Source organism: Cavia porcellus, unplaced genomic scaffold, assembly GCF_034190915.1.
Source record: "Cavia porcellus strain 051 isolate PalLab524CR breed Dunkin Hartley unplaced genomic scaffold, mCavPor4.1 scaffold_2, whole genome shotgun sequence".
In the NCBI taxonomy this organism is placed as follows: Eukaryota; Metazoa; Chordata; class Mammalia; order Rodentia; family Caviidae; genus Cavia; species Cavia porcellus.
In genome coordinates, this window is record NW_026947485.1 from 100,205,478 (window position 1) to 100,225,453 (window position 19,976).

Genomic DNA, 19,976 nt, shown 5'->3' on the forward strand with positions numbered 1-19,976 from the left:
CTCTTTTATATAATATTTTCATATTATTAGAGGACCTCTGGTATCAGATACTTAGTGATGCTCTGCTCAATATTTTAAGTTGAACACATTGTGAATATTTTTGTAAAAACTGGTGATTTAGAAAAGAGAAGAAAATCTAATGATTTTCTGCCACCTCTGCGAAGCACAGTAAAGTCTTTCTAATTTTATCCTAGCTACTCAGAACCCTACTGCAGATCACCAGAGAGCATGTACTTAAGAGTAACATAATAAACATGATTTTTATAAAACCAACTTTGTTCTACCAGAAGGTGAGCTACCTCCAATTTATTTGGACAGGATCATTTAATTCTGATTATGATAATAGGTCACACCAACTAGCCAATTGATTCTAGTATGGTTTGTAAAAATTAACAAAGACACTGGAATTCATTTGACTGCTGATGTCTCATATTGAATCATTGCTGATAAACAGAATGGAGTTGCCAGGTGTCTGTGCAAATTACTTAGTTTAGGCTTGAGGTTAGTAAAATTAGAATCAGCTGTGTTCTTACGTACTTATCATTCATCCACTCTTTTTAGAAAACATTAAGTTCATCAGTCAAAATTTGATAAGCAGCATACTTAAGGAGCTGGAGCCTCCTTATTGCCTGTGTTTGTGACAGCTAGATTTTCATAGAAGCAGAAGTAACATGCCATTTTCTCAAAATAGACTATATGTTTAAACCTTGTGATTGACTGGCGATGAATAGTTTTAGGTGACTTTGAGTGCTTGCCCATGGTGGAATAAGGCATAGTTATCTGTATTCTGTATACCTCCTCAGTTGTAAGTACTCATTTAACACATGTACAATTGAACCATAATGTTTCGTTAAATTCAACCTTACTTTACACCTTAATTATTTTTTCTGAAACAACAATTTTTTATCATGTAGTGTCTGGCACCCTGATTATGATGTCACCTGGAAGATAGGGCTCTCTTGAAATGCCATCTTTAGGGTTAGCTGAAGGTGATCTCCCTTGTGTTAGGTTCTAATAAGGATGACCTCTTACAGCACTTTATTCTGTGTAAAGAAGAGTGATAGTGGGTTAGTATCAGAAGATTGCTATTTTACAGGAAAAGTCATTATTGTGACATTCCAGTTGAAGGGGGGTACAAATCATTGTGCTTATTTTCATGGAAGCTTCTCTCTACATTCCTAAAATCCCTGAGCTTCTTAGGCCAAATAGAATAAAAGAGAGGTGTTTATGTGGGAAGGAGATCATGAGAAGATCAGGAAGGGACTTAAGGAGACTTACAAAGGTCTGGGCTGCTGTGAGGTTGCTGTGTCCTTGGTGACATGCACCAACCAGTGCACCACTCCAGCCCTGCTCAAAGCTTTGCTTGCATCCACAGCTGTATAAGTCATGGTGATGTGTCCTGATGGGAGATAGGAAGGTCTATGCCAACTGGAAGGCCCTTTCTGGGTCTTGCTTTCTGCTTCTCAGGGGATGACAGCAGTTGCCACTGCAGCCAAAGCACCCTGAGTCTCCAGCTCAGAGACTGGAGCCCAGGATGTCTGTCATTGTCTAAAACACTGTTCACTACTTGGTTTGATGAGGCTCAGAGAGAAAGTTGTGTTTCCGCAGCCCATTGGCTACTATGCTGACATATTAAATTCCCCCAGCTCCATCTAACTTATGGCTCACTGTATCTACTAGGGTCCTGGAGACTCTTCCATATACAACACGGTGTGCTTACTTTCTGAACCCTGAATTCGATTATTATTTTCCTCAATTCTCCACTATCCCACTTTCTTTCCACTAGAGTTTGAATATCTATATCTATATAGAAGCTAGTGCTCTCATGGCCTCTTATTCCTGCAACACACCTTCATAGGTGATCTCAGGTCCTTCTGTGGCCAATTAACTAGGATCTCTACTCTCGGGGAAAAGGACAAAGAAAACATGAATATTATTGTGGTTATTATTTTCAGCCCCACCTGGCCCTTGAAGAAATTTTGAAGATTTGAAACCCCCAAGCCCAGCCTGTAAAATTCAGGCTTTTTTTTAAAGTAGAAAATCTGGATACTTTCAGTCAGTTCTGAGGACCCTTTCCCACACTGATGCTCAGAAAATCTCTTCAGAATATTTTATGGGTAGAGAACAAGTCTGGAGATGGACATTCTTGAGGTGGCTGCTGATCTGTCTTTAGGGACTTTGCCCTTCTTGCCTATATATAATATTATATAATATATATTTATATATTATATATAAATATATTTACATATTATATATAAATATTAAATATATATATATATATATATATATATTTTTTTTTTTTTCCCTATCTGAGTTAGATACTTCACTGGGATCCATCACAGAATGACAGTGAAGTGGCCCAATGGATGTTTTCAAATTGCTGAAAATTCCTTGGTGGCAAATGAATTGCCATCTGTTCCATCCCAGGAAACAATGTGCTATTTCAGATGTTACTTGTTCATGGAGATGAAGTTTGTGACAGTCCTGTTACTCCTTGATTATTTTCCCTACAGTTTCCTTGTCTGTCTTTCTCTGGTTCTTATTTCCACTACTAGAATATACATATTCAGGCTCCATTTCCCAGGAAAGGAAATGAAGGATTCCCCTGTGGCCAGGGATCATCAGAAAACTCCAGGAGTCTAGGGATGGCATCTCTTAAATGAAATCAGCCTTCAAAGGCAGAGGGTAACTGTTTGATGATGATCCTGCTGATTTATATACTATTGATACTCAAGTCATAAAATGAAATATCTGCCATGCTGATTATTTATGCTTCCTCTGTTTAATTATAGTTTGAAAATGAGATCATCACCAAGCTGGATCATGAAGTGGAAGGAGGCAGAGGAGATGAACAGTACAAAGTGTTATTTGATAAAATGTAAGTGTTGATTAGCAGTGGGATTTATGTCAGAATAGAGACAGAGAGACTGTAATTAGACTACAATGAACTTTGTAGCCCAGAAATAATTAAAATGTGTTAATAATGGAAAATATTTGAAATTGCACCTCCATCAAGTTTGTGTTTCTGAGTGTGATTAACAAGGTGTGCATAATTATTTTTCAGCCTCCTGGAGCACTGCAGGAAGCATAAATACCTCGCCAAAACAGGAGAGACTTTTGTGAAACTCGTCGTGCGCCTGATGGAGAGGCTCCTGGACTACAGAACCATCATGCATGACGAAAATAAAGAGAATCGCATGAGTTGTACCGTGAATGTGCTGGTGAGTGAAAAGTTAATTAAATCTTCAATCTTCACAGCATGCCAGAAACTACAGCAAAGCATTCTGGAGTCCTTAGGATGCTTGGCCATGGAGTTTTTCCATGGAAGAACTCAGCTTCCTTTGCTGTTTCTCCTCTGCTGCATGGAAGGAATGATAAAGAATTATTTGCAGGTACACTCTAAGGTAGTCTGTGAAATCGGCTCCCCTCTGGATGCTTCATATAGTTTTTGATGTTTTGGAATGAAGAGCCAGCTCATCGTGTAACCAGGGTTGCAGCTTATGGTTTACAAGTCTTAAATCTCTGCTGTCAGGAGACTTAAATCATGTCCTATAGTGAATAGTGTCCTATAGTGAATAATATCCCTTAAAACACACATGCGCATTTGAATCCTTATGTGGAAAACAGAGAACAGAGTCTTTGTAGATTGTGTTGAATCTTGAGATGAGATCACTCTTGATTACCAGAGAGTGAGAGACAAGTGTTCTTATGAGAGACAGATAAAAAGACCCAAACACAGAGGAGAAGCCATGTAAAGACAGAAACAGAAATTAGAGTAATGCTAAGATAAACCACACAATAGCTGGGGCCACCAGAAGCTGCAGGAAGCAAGGAAATACTCTCTCCTGGAGCTATCACGAGAAATATGGCTCTCATGACATCTTGATTTTGACTTTCAGTTTCCAGAACTGTGAGAGAATACATATCTATTGCTTAAGCCTCCCAATTTGTGGTCTTTTGTTACAGTAGCTCTAAGAAGCTGGGCAGGGTTGCATGGGTGGCAGATGACTGGGTGAACTTGACCACCACTATCATCTGTGGAGTCTAACGCATTCCTGCTGCTACCGTGCTATGGCTGAGTCTGTGGACAAGCCCTGCCCGATGAGTGAGGCAAACCTAGGAAATTCCATTGGGTCAGCAAGCTTTTAGGAAGCTTGATGACACACAGTCTTGAGTCCAGGAAGTAGCTGGCAAGCCTCATCATGATCCACAACTGGGTGACTCCCATGCTTGGCTTCTACACCTTCAGCTTCTTTCTCTATTCCCATTCTTATAAGGAGCGCAAAGGGCTGACTTCATGCTGAGCTGTAGAGTTTTCTTCCACCTTCCTCACCTGTTCCAAAGCAGGAATTCAAGAAAACACTACTACCTTGCCTCACTTCACTAACTTCTGCTCCCAGCTACCGGCCACTGGATTTCAGTGTCATCACTTGCACGTGAGCCATCGTTTGCGTGGACTTGCAGGTTCTTTGTGCTCACTGAAATGGGCTTTCATGTAATAGGGAGTATTAGGGTTAGGGCATTCATTCTTCAAAAAGTGTTTGGAATAAAAGAACAAGCAAAAAGGAATAATTTCACTTTCTGCCTATTTTAGTATCAGTATTGAATCTGTTTCTTGGCATGAAGAACTTCATAGCTAAAAGCTCGTGAGAAGTCTTAGCCCCCTCATCCTTTGACTGTATAACCTGCTTACATTCATGATAAACATTTTTGGTAGTAAGTTTTCTGTTGCTTAAGAATCTAAGAAGAGGGGACTTCTGGTGTCTGCCCCAGTACACAGAAATTGAGAATCATCATCCCCGTTCTTCTCTTTTTAAAAATCCATTTATTCAGAATGAAAAGAAAAAAAGAAGAAAAACTACAACAAAATTTCAAAATACATCAATCAGGGGCAGTAATGGCACATACATTGTATATTGTCATCCCCAAATGATTCACTCAGAGCTCAAGACATCTGCATTCAATTGTCCAAGCAATACCAGCACAAATCTTTCTGTTTAGCAAACTCAAAGAAATCTTAACTATTTTTTATATACATACACATGTACATATGATTTTCTTTCAGCTTGTCACACTAATGAAATAATGTAGTATTTGCACATGTGTGTCTTATTTATTTCACTATGAATATGATCTCAAGTTGCATCTATTTACCTATAAAAGTGTCTAGTTAATCTTTCTTTATAGTTAAGTGGTACTCCATTGTATAAAAAAACACATCTTTTTTTTTTAATCTATTCCTCAGTTGATGAGCATTTTTGTTTCCAACTTCTAACTATTAAAAATTGTGTTGTTTAAACATGGGTGCACATATATCACCATAGTGTGATGTTTTTAATTCTTTTGGGAAGATACTCAGAAGAGGAATAGGTGGGTTGAATGAGACTGCCAATCCTAGTTTTCTGAGGACTCTTCACACTGATTTCCACAGTTGCACCAATCTGGTTTCCCACCAACAGCAGAGGAAGGTTCCTTTTTCCCCACAAGTCCTCCAGCATTTGTTATTGCTTGATTTCTGTCACTTCCATTCTTATAAGTAAAAAGCTGAACAGACTGAAAATGAACAACACTTCTTAGGTCCTTCCTCTTGGGCAAATGACTGCCCCCAAATACAGAGCAACAGGATGATGTAAAGAATCATAACTTAGTAGAAGTCCAGGAGAACAGTAACCAGCTCTGGAGCCAGAACTAGCTACCTTTTACTAAGTACAACATGTCCATTTTCAACACAAAATTATTAGCTATACTGAAGATAGCACAGTTTGAAGACAGAGCACAGCCATTAGATCCAGAATCATCTATAGGAGAAGTTTTGGAATTATCAGACTGATCATTTAGAACAACTGTGACTAATACAGAAGGGCTTTAATGAAAAACAGAGGGAAACAAAATACATGAACAACCAGACAATATGTAGGATAACCAAAGAATCAGAAAGAAATAGTAAAATCTGAAGCATATTAACATAGAATATCTTAAATAGAATCATCAGTCAAATGGACAAAAAGAGGAAAGAATAACCAAGCTTGAAATCAAATATATTTGAATATGTATCATAAGAGTCTTGGGCAACTGCAGAATTTACTGACTTCTGGTGTCTGTACCTGCAATCTGTCCCACTGGCACTGTCTTGATGTTCACCCTAGATTGTGTGAACACCACAGAACTGGCTCTTCTCAGGGAAGCTGGTCTTGGCTTAGGCTCAGGATAATACCTGACTGTAGCTTGTGTTCTTGCATTCTTGCATCTGTCAAAAGTAATTGACTACTGGTTGATATGAAATATAAGCCAGTATTTTCCTGTGGGAGAAAAATGATGACCTTTTCAAAATAACTCCCTACTACAGACATAATTTTATAGTGCTCCCTCTGCTCCTAAGAGGGATTTAATGGGCCAATTAGTGTGAATTGTTAATAAGTGCAATAAGTTTCCAATGCTGATGATTAAGACTTTTATTTTGTTGTAAGGAACATCTCGTATGCTCACTAGGATACGAAACCTGGTGGGAAAATGGCAATGTGCCCAGAAAATGACTTCTTACCACCAAAATCAAGGGTTAGAAAGCGGACTCCTATAATGACAACTACAATCACAATTTCTGAAGCTACTATATGCTCTTCCTTTATTGAATTATACCTACTGTTACTGTGGTCAGTAGTAGTTTGTTTTTAACTACGAAGCACCGAGAATTCTTTAGATTATTTCATGTTATTAACTTCTCTCAACTGGAAACATCCTGAGTCATTTCATGAGAAGTTAAATATTCTATGTTTAACCTTCCTTTAGGGATGATAGGATGGATACCAACCTATTACAGAATTTTCACCTAAAAAATAAGTATATGGGACAAAGCAAAATAAGAAACTAAAGTATTTCTTCATATTTTATATTTATGAATAGCTGTACTTTACAAATAGGTATTCTGCTTAACTATTTTCACTGCCGCGCTCATGGTCCATTTTTACCTTCTTTGTACTTTAATATAGAAACCGGTCAGATTTTATGAATGAAGGTATATGTCTATTTCTAAATGAATATAGATATATAAATGTATATTAGAAATAAAGAATAGTCACTAGGCAGAAATTACCACCAAATCTTTAAAGTTAAAACTAAAATGGAGAGATCATGCATAATGGATATAGAAGTACAACTAGACTGGAAGAATAACTTCTAATATTTTATAACACAATAGGATAATTACAGTTGACAGTAATTAATTGAATATTTCAAAATAGCTAGTAGTGTTGGAACTTCTGGGAAAATGGCAGAATGGCAAGCAACAACTCAGGCTGTCTGAGATTTAGAATCCAGACACTGGAAAATAACAATTTGGAAAAGAAAAAATAGAAGTAGATCCCCAGTAGCCAGGAAGAACCTGACAGGAAAAATTAAACCTACAGAGAAGCTGAAGAGACAGAACACAGCGTGGAGAAGAGAAGAGATATTCTGCACTTTTTCTCCCTGGCTCCAGGATCAGGGGAATCAGATTTATAGGGACAAGGCACAAGCTGGGGACTCCAGAGGGCCTCAGAGGAAAATGCAGTAGTCTAATGGATAAGCAGGTGCTGTGAGCTACAGCGAGAGCACAGGATTTTACTGCCACTGAGACTCCTTCAGCAGGCAATATCCGGTAAGTGACACCAGTCCAAGCACTCACATGTTCCCTGGAGAGCGTTTGGTTGAATGTCATTCTGGAGAAAGGTTGACTGTTTTAATCTAGAACTCACGCAGCCATAGAACAACGTCAGCTCAGGACTCCCAGCATTATATTCTTTTACTCAGTCACACTGCCACACTGACTGGGTAAGAGAAGCCACAGTAGGCAGCCAGCCGTGGGCAAAGAGCTGAAGTCAGGCAAGAAGGATGCTGCCTGAGAAGTTTAGCTAAGGGACACAGACCCCACCTTTGTCCTTCTTCCTTGCTTCTAATCTCTTTTTTTTTTTTTTTTTTTTACTTGTTTGTTCCTCTTCCCTTTCTTAATTTTCACACTTTAATTTTGTCACTTATTTTTACTCTTTCTTTGATTTCTTTTTTCTCTCTTTCCTTTTATCTCTATTTCTAACTAGTTTTTTCTCTTACCTTTACCTAATTGTGTAAATATCCTTCTGTTCGCCAATAGGATTTACCATTTCTCTTCTTTCTCATATCATATAGTTTAAGATTTCAGATTTTTCTGGTTGTGTTCCTCATTTGCAAACTCTGTATATTTAATTGTATAACAATAAAGCATTGTTAATCATTTGATAGTTAATTCTGTAAAATTACTGTTGAATTATTTTATTCAATTAGTGCTATATGCATTTAGTGCATATTGTCTGTAAGTCAATTCCTGGGTTATCCTAATGTCTACACACCATAATGGTGGATTTTTTTTTCTCTATAGTGAAGGTTGATATATAATTAGTTCTTATGATATGTTAATATATAATTTATCTTGGTCAGTATTACTGGTTTATGTGATACTGCATGGATCACATAATTGCCGTTAGTACTCTGTAAGCCAACACTTAGGTTACTTTTATAACATTCACAATACTAGAGTCCATTCCGAGAACTCAGTTGTTGGATTACACTGCACTTCTCTTCCCAAATTAACCAAGTTGGTGAGGTCTTTGGGCTGAAGCAAAGTACTATAGTTAACTGTGCCCAAAGTACCTCACTGAAAAGGTACTAAAGATATCTATATTAGCAACTAAAGATATCTATATTAGCAACAAAGTCTTTACCCACAAACATCAGCACAAACAAAAAATAGAAGACGATTCAAAAATGCCTCCCAAAATTTCCAACTCAGCCAAAGCCAATCTAGAAGACACCAAGGGGAAAAATAGCATAAGTTACACACCCATGTTACTCAAAGAACATTACTCAGAGAACATTAGAAAACAGAAGAGATACTCAGCAGAATTACAGAAAATAAAACTAAGTAGATAACGGAAGTAATAATCAAAGTGATCCAGGAGCTTTCAAATGCCACTGTTAAAAAACTAGGTGAACTAAACACAATGATGCAAAACATAAATGGCCAACTTAGAAAGAAATTAGTGTCCATGAAAGGGCGTCAATAAAAAATCCAGATTAAACATACCAAAAGTCTAAGCAGCAAAAGCAACCTATGTGAGAGCAGCATTTCAGAACTAGAAGATAAGGATACTGTGAAAGACCAAAGACACCTTAAAGCCAGCAGGAGAACATGAAAAATGGATCCAACACAACTGCTAGGTGACACAAAGAAAACAAACCTAAGAATAATTGAAATAAGTGAAAAATCACAAGACAAAACAAATGGTATAGAAAACCTGTTCACACAAATAATGACAGAAGATTTCTGTATAGGGAAAGAAATAAACGTACGGATAAGTGAAGCATATAGAACCCTGAATAACCACACCCAGAAAAGTACCTCTGTTAGAGGGATAAAATCTTAAAACAGTTATTAGCAAAGGCATTGAGTAACATACAAAGATAACACGTGATAATCACAGCTAACTTCTCTACACAAATCTTAAAGGCCAGGAAGATATGGAGGAAAGTGTTTCAAGCCCTAAAACATAACAATTTCCAACCTCAATTTATGTATCCAACAAAACTTCCCTTCAAAATTGATGGAGAAATAAGGTATCCCCAAGGCACAGAGCACATTGAGAAATCTATAACCACCAGCCCACATAACAAAAATTGTTAAGGATATCAGAGGAAAGAGACAATGAAATCAATATTTCTAATAAGTCAAAAAGAAGACTACACCTAGTTGGATAGCAGCTAAGAAAAAGAAAAAAGAGAAAGAGAAATAAGCAATAGAGAAATAATTCAATGCACTGACAGGAGTAAGTCAGTACCTCTCAATAATACTTCTTAATGTGAATGGTCTCAATTGTCCAAAAGACACAGACTGACAGAATGAAGCACAAAGCAATACCCAGCAACATGCAATACACAAGAAGCATTTAACTCAGAAGAAAGCTCACAGATTAAAATTCAAAGGATGAAAAATAATATCCCATGAAAACAGGAACTCATAGAAGCACAGGAGTAGCTGTCCTAATTTGGATTATAAGCCAAGTTGGATCAGAAGAGACAAGAGAATTGCTGCATACTGATTAAGGGAACAATTCAGCAGAAAGAGATCAAATACTGGTCCACTCAACTTTATAAAACAAATACTAATTGACATGAAAAATCAAATAAATACCTGTTAGAAGTAATGGGAGACCTCAATACCCCATCACAAACGAACAAATCAATCAGACCCAAAAAAGTCAACTAAGAAATATCGGAGTTGAACCGATCCTTTAAATTAGGAGACTTAATAGATAGACTATTCCATCCAGCAACAACAGAGCACACATTCTTCTGAGCAGCAGATAGGACTTTCTCCAGAATGAATCATATTAGCCCATAAAGTATACTTAAGTACAGTGAATACAAAATAATCCAAATTATCCCATTCATGTCAGATCACAGTGCAGCAAAACTGGAAACCAGTGCAACAGAAACTATGTAAACATATATATCAATACTTTCCAATCCATGCAGTTTTAGTACCAGAATTCTAAAACTGTTACTAGAAGAGTCCTCCTTTGTTGGTCAGGGTATAAATTGATACAACTACTGTGGAAATTGTTATGGAGATTCTTCGAAAAACTAAAACTAAAAACTTCATTTGACCTAGATATTCCCCTTCTAGGTTTCTTCCTAGAAGAGTTAATAAATACCATGATGTATGCCTACCCATCTTCATACCACAATTTTTAATAGCTAAATATTGGAAGCAGCCTATGTGTCCATTAATAGATGAACAGACAACGAAAAAGTGGTATTTATACATAATGGAGTCCTACTACTCTGTGATAAAGAAGGATAAACTTGAGTCATTTGTAGAAAATTGGATGCACCTTGAGATCATATAATGTTATAACGTCTCAGTTAACATGTATCTGATGTAAGTTAGACACAGAAGCTTGAATATGGCATGGTCTCTTGTATATGAGCAGCCCAATGTATAAATAAAATACAAAATAAATGACAGTAGAAAAGAATAGAAAGAATGTTATCTGTAGTCTAACACGATCGAAGTATCTAAAAGTGTACCGTTATTTAGTATAACTGCCTTATATGTTTTTTAGCTTGTTACTCTGGCTGTTAATCTATATTTATGATAATTAACTTAATAAAGTTATGGAACAAGTGAATCTGATGCTGCTCAAAAACAGAAATAGCTAGTAGAGATTATTTTGAATGTTCCTAGTATGAAGAAATGATAAATGTGGCCGGGCGTGGTGGCTCATGCCTGTAATCCCAGCACTTAGAAGGCTGAGGCAGGCAGATCATTGTGAGTTCGAGACCAGCCTAGGCTACAAAGTGAGCTCAAGGCCAGCCTGAACTGCACAGTGAGACCCTATCTCAAAAAGAAAAAAAATTTTAAAAAAAATTTTAAAAAATGATAAATGTCTAAAATGACACAGGCATCATTAATCTAAATCTTATACTTACATGTGACATATATATATTACATAATATGCATGGCCATACTATAACCCATATATGTGTACAATCACTATGTGTGTGCTAAAAATATATTTATAAATAAGTAGGCAAATAAAGATCACAGAATGTATCAGTCCCTTTAAGTCCATTGCCAGATTTCCCTTATAACCAGTGCTATGATTCTTTTAAAGACAGTTTATGGAACATGCTAAGTTTTGTAGGTTCATTAATGTCCTACTCATCTCTGCTCTTACCAAAACAAAAATGAAAATGCAAATTTCAAAGACATGAGCAGACACTGGACCCAACGCTCAGTCCCTGAATGTCCACCGTAACCATGTCACCATGGTTCCCATCTGACAAATACACAATTGTGATTCTCTAAATAGCATTTCCTGTCACTTCCTAATCAGAAAATCATTAATTATTGATCAATAACTTGGTCATTTGTCACTAATTCTCCTGTGCAGCCATTAACACAGCCACTTTTCAGACTGCTAGAGCCATCCTTATTTACCCATCATCAGTTTCTCCATTCATGATCCCTTTCTAGGATGATGCTTTTGTTCTGTATGAACAATTCAGTACAGTAAAAATGACTCCATGAAACTTATCTATGCCACTTTTGGACCAGAATTCTAAAATTCTTAATATCTGTTTGAGTTATTAAGGAGTCAAAAATTGAAATACAATGCAAACATCTAGGCTCTGGAAAATCAGTGTTTTGAAGTGGATTAGTGTTGAAGCCCGGCCCCAATGAGGCTCCTTTGGAAGTCATTTCTCAAGCTGCTGATCTGGGGTGCTGGTGTGGAAGGAACTTGAGAGACAAACTATTGGGGGTCAGGAGAGAGCACTACTGCGGAGCCCAGAAGTGGAGCATGGGAGCAGCGTATATTTTGACGTAAGAAGCACAAAAGTTTTATATATAAATTGGGATTTGAGATGAGTGTGCTTTGGCTCTTAAGGGAGGTTTTTGAAATCCTAGGAAGAGAACAGACCTCAGTGCAGTCAGAAAATAGAAGACATTCTGTATCTCTGAGAGAAATGAAGGTCACACAGAATTGGCCTTGTGAAATAGTAAAGGAGAATGATCAAACCTCGGGAAGGTTTAAAAATATGAGTACAGAAAGGCATAGTGTGAGATTGTAGCTTATAAATACTGGCAAGTTGGAGTTGAAAATGAAGGGCTTTTTCTGTGCCTTTGATGCGATTCTCTTTGTTACGTTGCTCTGATTTTTCAGTTGAAAATATCCTCATTACTGAGCTGCGTCACAGAAACTAGAGCACATTAAAATGTCAGAGGATAGTTTGGAAATCTTGATATGCTTTTCTAAACGTATCCCTTCTTACTTTCTATACTTAGCATTTCTTTGCAGAGATTGATCTTGGAAGCAAGCCCCTTTTTTGTTAATGAAATTGAAGAGCCTATGGTATCCTATTGGGTCATTGTCTATCTTTGTAATATTGATACTATCTAGTTTCCTCAGGCATTAGTCTAGATTTATAACATTATTTTAGGCTCTAAATTTCACATTGAAAGTGGTGAATGATGTTTCCATTTGATGAACCTTCTTAGGTGACTCTTGTACCTTTGTGGTATCCCAAACATGTTTAAAATTTTTAAATGTTCACAAAGATATTCACATAAAGAAATATAATTTTGGTAGAAATGTGTATGCTCAACCAGAATTTGTAGAAATAGCCCATTGGTTGCAAGGTGCTTACTAACAATTCTAATCAGCGTTGATATCAAAGGACTTTTTAAATGGTGTCCCATCTTCTTACTGTGGTTTGGAAGATCTGTCTGCCTTTTAACACTAAGGTTTTCTGGGATGATGCTTTTGTTCTGTATGAACAATTCAGTACAGTAAAAATGCCCCCATGCAGCTGTTGAGCAAAGTATGGCTGAATACTACTCATGAGGTAAATTCATAATTTTATATAATACTCTTTAAAATTTCTTTACCTTTAGTTATACCTGGCCTGGGGCTACCGTTGTGAACATCTAAAGTTAAGATATCATATTTCCTGACTCTTATTAATGAAGCCTCTTTGTGTATTCTCAGATTTGGGTTGTTTATTTTAATGAGATTACAGTTGTTAAGAGATCATATCTTTAATAAGTATCTTGTTTTAGTTAAAGATAGGATCCCATTAACAGAAATAGACTTTAATTGTGTCCAAAGTATAGGAAAGGTAGTCATTAGAAAAGCAAAAATACAGAACAGTGTGAGATGATTTCACAACTTGTGTGAATTTATTATTCTAATCCAAACTCTTGGGTCCATTTGGCTGTGTTTGACAGAAGTCAAAAATCATTGAATTGTTAATGTATGTATAATGCCTTCTGTGAAATAAACTTTTTAAAAGTGTGTGGTTTAATTTTTCAGAATTTCTACAAAGAAATTGAAAGAGAAGAAATGTATATTAGGTACGTAAGCATCGTGCTTATCTGCATACCCTGCATGTTTGCTATAAGTGCTGTTTATCAAGTCCACGTTAAGAAATGTTTTATAACCATAGGGATTCATTGTGTAGAAAACTGGGGTGCCTATGAGATTGAGTTTGGTAGAGTTCCCAGTTGTACTCTCATTACTAATGCTGCTGTTTTATACCAGTGAGGTATTAGTGGGTCACAGTCTAAATCATTAGTTTACAGGGCTGTTGTACCTCTTGGCCAACTCATATAACCTTTTTGAAAAAAGATAACACCACAAAGTTTAACGTTTCACAGTGAGTCATATGATCCAATGAGAAATTCAGCTACAAATGACAAGAAATAAATGTCCTACCTTCTTGTCATTGACACAATACTCAGTACCCATGAAAGAAGGATTTTTTTTTTAGTCCACAGTTTGCAGAGGTTTCAGTCCATAGGCAGCTAGTTCCAAATTAGGCAGGAAACAACAAGATTTCCTTCTTCTTTCCCTTTTTATTTCATCCAACCTACAAACAAGCCTATTGTTTGGTGCCACCCACACTCATACTCTTCACTAAGTGCATCACCCACACCTAGAAATACACTAAACCAGTGATTGAACTGATCAAGTGTCACACACCCATGATCCAGTAACACACAGCTCTCATTCAGTCACCTCCTGAAAGTCTCACCTACAAGCACATGAGGCTTTGGGGGAACACCTAGATAAAAGCCATACCATATTATGTTTCTTTCAGTCTTCTTACTCAACACACCATATCTCTATGGTTTCTGTGTCTTTCTCCTATGAAAGAAAAACATGGGTTTTGTTTACCTGCAAAGATTTTGCCTCATTTACCTTTGTATCTAGAGTAATGTAGGACTGAGAGTATAGCTCAGAGGTACAGCACTTACCTACCGTGCATTAGGGACCAAATTCAGCCCTGCTGCAGCACCAGAAAGAAAATAGTGCTGGAACAGATACACTATGATTAAGCCTTTCTTTTCATGGTCACTTTTACAAACCCACTGTCATATAATTAGCAAGATTACCAACAAAATAAACCTATGTTATGTGTGACATTAGCATTTAATGATGTACTTACTATACTCAGTGTGATTATGCAATTTTTTATTTTCTTCTTTTCCCTTTAAAGCAATATTATTTGAATATAATATAAACTTGAACACTTTCTTTCATCTAAAATATAACCTCCTTCATATTAAAAAGCAACTTTTATTTCTTCATGGAAGAGAAGTTCTTTTGATCACTGATTTTTGGAGTTTTTTTTTCCTTGTGGATTTGAATTTCTATGGATCTTTGTACAGTTGGATTCACTAGAAATATAGGAAACCATTATCAAGATTGTGTAGTCTTGTTTCAGGTGCTTGAATAAAAATCTGGAAAAGATGACAAGGAATAAAATACCTTGCAGTAAAATTCTACCTTTGTATATCACCTTCATTTTTATTCAGAAAGTAGGATGCTGAAAGTTAAATATATTTGTTTTATGTACATATATATGACATATACACATGTATATATTTTGTCTAGTTGGTTCTTTTAGTGTTCTCTGCACAGGAAGTTTTCAAGGCATTATGAAATATGAACACTGTAAAAATAGTATAGATATGAATTACTGTTGAATATCAAACATAGTTCCTGCAATCCTTAACACAAATTATTTTGTCACATTTTAAGAAAGTACCTCTATTTCATCATTTCAGGTATTTATACAAGCTCTGTGACCTGCACAAAGAATGTGATAACTACACTGAAGCAGCTTATACCTTGCTTCTCCATGCAAAGCTTCTTAAGGTAATAAAAGTTATCGTGCACTTTTATGGTTGTTATAAATTCTAAGCTTATTCTAAATTTTATTTTTCTTTGATAAATTCTAGTAAACCAGTAACAGAAGATTTTATGAATTCTGACTAAATGCTGCAACCTAAACAAAAATATTTAGGAAGTATGCTGATTATAGATTTGATTCTACCAAATGCAGATTTAACAGGATAGCAGGTATTTCACACTCCCAACATTGTGCTGAGAGGTAGCAGCAAGTTAGAGATTCTACAAGTTCTTATTCACGTTGGCAAGATTCAGTAGTGGTGAAGAATGACATCAATAAGAACGAATGTCCCCAGTAGAACAGCTAGGAAAGAGAATGAGACCTGCTCCTAATTATCCCCTCAATGAGTAAAGAGACCAGATCTTGATTTATCTGTTGAGCATCATGCCGTGACTACTTCCACTGTTCTCTGCCTGATTCTCTTGCGAGTGTTGCTCATGAATACAGGCCTGGGATGACAACTTTTAACTCGCAGAGATTCTTTTCAAACACAGACAGCTTTAGGCATCAATTTTTTTGTTCACAGTGTCATTCTCATGTTCTTCCCCCCTGTCCAATTCCAACACAGTTAATAATGCAGAGTGAATTCTTCGTAAGTAATAGAAACTGGGTAGATGGATACATGGGTGGCTAGATGAAGGAGTGCGGGAGGAATGGGTGGATGGTTGGTTGGTTGGTTGGCAAATTGTTAGATAACCTTTGTTTTATATTTTAGAATTTCAGCAAGCCATTAGATTATCTTCTTGATGCTATCCTTATAAAAATTGGGAAATTCTGAACAGGCTAACCAAGTACACTTTTGAGACTTAGAATTTAGTTGAATGACCTTACACAAGAGACTGCTTCTTCAAAGAATCCTGTTTCTAAATGTAGGCCAGCTTCACAAGCGCCAAAAGTAGAATGACCAAATAAACAGAGCAAATTATATTAATATAGGCATTGAGAAATGCGTATTGGGTAATGTGAGTTAAGAAGGGCAACAGTAGGGAGCATAATTCCAGTAAGAAGGCTTCAGCCTTTGTCTTGATCCTAAAATCCTCCATAGCTTCTGTGACACAAATATATGCAGGCTGCTCAACAGCACTTGAGTGAGGAGGTTTGCCTTTGCCTGCCAACCAAAGGGCCCAGGGCAAATGAAACACAAAAAGTGCGCTCAGTCTGGGAGCCTCGTCTATAGTCGTCTGAGCTTTGCTGCCGGAGGTCCTCATGGGTCTCTTGTTTAAAGTTCTCTGGAGGTGCATCCTTTATGAAGACAGATATCAGGGGCTATATCTGATAGCAACCATCCCACTATGAATATATTAGAAACTCAAAATTCAGTAACAAGGTGTTTTTGCAAATGTGAAGGCCTTTCTTTTACACCACAGAAATTAAAATGAGGCTGACAAACCGCTTCGTCACTCTTTTTCTTTCCCAGATCATAAACTTTTATATCTGTGTATGAATGTAAAACATACATATGAGCATGTATGTGTACATAAACATATCATTTTTTAAATCATTGGATTTATTGAGTACAGATGGGTCTGTCATATCTATGATGACTTGTTTCCCAGACCAAATCAATAGGCACAATTATATTACCTTTTTTACTGGGTTCTAAATTTTCCAGTTAAATGGTAAATAATCTTTCTATATATCTTTTACTCCATTACATTTTGCAACTCTTCCCATTTTTGAATTGCTATAAATGTGATTTCATGATGGTTAATCAACTCACTATACAAAATGATTTGTATTGTTATGAAAATGCTTCAGTATGACAAGTGTTCTATTTGTTAATGAAAATTCTCAAATAGTATCTCGTTTTTTTTTTTGGCTGAGTATATTTTTGGTCAAACACAAGAGCAATAAAAACATTAGCTTTTGACCCGGAAATCAAAATATTAATTCTTCACTGTATTAAATGTGGAAATTTTTTTTTTGCTTCTCTATTCAACATATTATTTTTTACCAAGTAATTTTTTGCAAAGATATCTGAACCTTTTTGTTCCTTTTTATTTTATTGTTGTTACATTTAAGAATCATCTGAAGTTTTACTTTTATTCCCCCCACTGCCTGATAAAAGTAGCTAGAGTACCAGCTGTGATGCACAAATGCCAGCATTAACAGGTTGGTCTCTTCTGGCTGGGGCGAGGATCTGCAAAGCCCATTGTTAAGGTCAATCTTGTAGCCCACACGAAGGTTGCTCACTCTCACACAGCAGTTCTTGAGCTGGGGAGCCCTTCAGGCCCACGGTCTTCTGTCTTGCCTTGGAGCCCTGGGCTCCACCATAGTGTACTCCCCATGGCTCCATACCTTTAGGAAGACATGTTACACTTGTCTCTCGCAGCACCTTGCCATACTCCTGGACCCCTGCTTCCCACCTCCTCTTGGTCCCTGTGACTCTTTGCCTCATGCCACAGTTGTTCCCAGCTTCCTACCCCTTGTCCAGCTCCTCCCTTTTGTCCTGCCCCCTTACATGTGTTGCCACAGCCCGTCCCATTTACCAGCACTGAGTCTGGTGAGACATCCTGCCACCTTCAGTTCAGTTAGGAGCTCTCCTGTGGCCCAGGCAGCCTGGAAGTCGATTGCCTTCTTTTCAGTATTGTCACCATTCTGTCTTAAAACAGAGTCACATTCCACCCCCTAGTTTCACCAGAGAAGCAAACCCAGGTGCTTCTGAAACAAACCCTTGAGCAAACAAGCTCTGATGGCCTCCCCACCATCTAGTATGAAATCATGCCTCCTTCCCTTGGATTACTATGAAGTCCTTTTGCAGGGCAGTTGTGCATCATGATGCTTTATATGGAATCACACATCTCTGTGTGGGTGGGATCTTCTGGAAGGCAGTCCTCTTCTGACCCATTTTTGACCTATAGCCTGGCACATAGGTTCTTACTAAATATTTGCTGTTTGTCGCTGAGCTGTACATTTAATGCCATTGATTTATGGAGCTGAAATTCAGGAGTTCACATGTTTCATCCATCAGATAATCTTGCCTTCATTCTGTCCTCACACTTTCACTTGCCCGTGCTCACATTTTATGCCCTGGGCAGACTGATGATAGCACTCGGCCACATCCCTGGAATCTGGGCCCACACACGTGCACCAAGTGTGGAGCTCATGTTGCATTGCAACCACACAGGGCACAGTGATACCACTGGATGTACCCCTGCCTTAGCACTGCTCTTGCTTTGTTTTTGATTCAGTGGTCAGAGGATGTATGTGCAGCCCACCTCACTCAGCGGGATGGGTACCAGGCGACCACACAAGGACAGCTGAAGGAACAGCTCTACCAAGAAATCATCCACTACTTCGACAAAGGCAAGGTAAAAAAAAAAAAAAAGGAATGCACTTTTTTTTATGTGTCTCCCTTCAGCAGTGTAAACACATTTTTTTCACACATGATGTTTGCAGAACTAGACCTTTGTCATAAATTGTATACGGAAATGTTTTATGCATGTTCCTCCAACTTGTACTTATCAGTAAAAATCATTTTTTAAAAAAATTCAGTAGCCCTTTTTTAGTTGATCCGCAGATAGTAACTGAAAAAGCACAAGTATTTTTATAGTCCTGAGCCAGGGCGACCAGGTCTGGGACTGGAGTTGAAATGTATCTCTGTACTATATCCCTTTAACACTTTGCTTATTTCTGTTGTCACCAAAACTTCTATCCTGTGGCAGGACAGGCATTGCTTGGTGGCTTTTAGACTAATTTATTTAAGCAAAATTATATATTCAATTGACTTCTCCCCAGAGAAAATTTGCCATCATTGTACTCAGTCCATCTTCTATCTCATCACTGTATCTCTTATGATTCAGATATATAGTTACCTCAGAAAACTGGCTTCAGAAGTTTTTAGAATCTGCCACCAAAATATCTAAGTTTATTCTTTGGCTTTGTCTGAATTCTTCATTCATCTCGGGAACTGCTTTTTTATACTTTGAGAAAAAGTGAACAGTGGACTCCAGGAAGGAACTTCTGTTGGTTTCCTAGGGTTGCTACCATAGAACACCACACAGTAATGGCTTTCAACAACAGAAATTGATTTTCTCACAGTCCTGGGAGCAATAAACCAGAATCAAGGTGTTAGCTAAGCCATGCTGCCTCTGCCAGCTCCCGGAGAAAACATGGTGGTGTGCCTTTGCCTTGTGGGTGGTAATCCTGGGAGTCCTTGGCGTTTATTGCCTGGTGGACTCCTCATCCCAGTCCCTGTCTGTTGTCCCACGGCA

General features: G+C 37.4%; 1 protein-coding gene across 3 annotated transcripts in view; it reads left to right on the forward strand.

The window, feature by feature from the left end:
- Window positions 1-19,976, forward strand: part of Dock1 (dedicator of cytokinesis 1) — a 516,033-nt gene that overhangs the window by 438,093 nt on the left and 57,964 nt on the right. For all 3 annotated transcript variants that reach the window (XM_013143418.3, XM_063244929.1, XM_003479612.5), the window contains 5 exons: window positions 2,793-2,878; window positions 3,065-3,221; window positions 13,881-13,921; window positions 15,638-15,728; window positions 18,954-19,073. In XM_013143418.3, coding sequence (XP_012998872.1) covers window positions 2,793-2,878; window positions 3,065-3,221; window positions 13,881-13,921; window positions 15,638-15,728; window positions 18,954-19,073 — 495 coding nt within the window. The remainder of the gene's footprint in view (window positions 1-2,792; window positions 2,879-3,064; window positions 3,222-13,880; window positions 13,922-15,637; window positions 15,729-18,953; window positions 19,074-19,976) is intronic.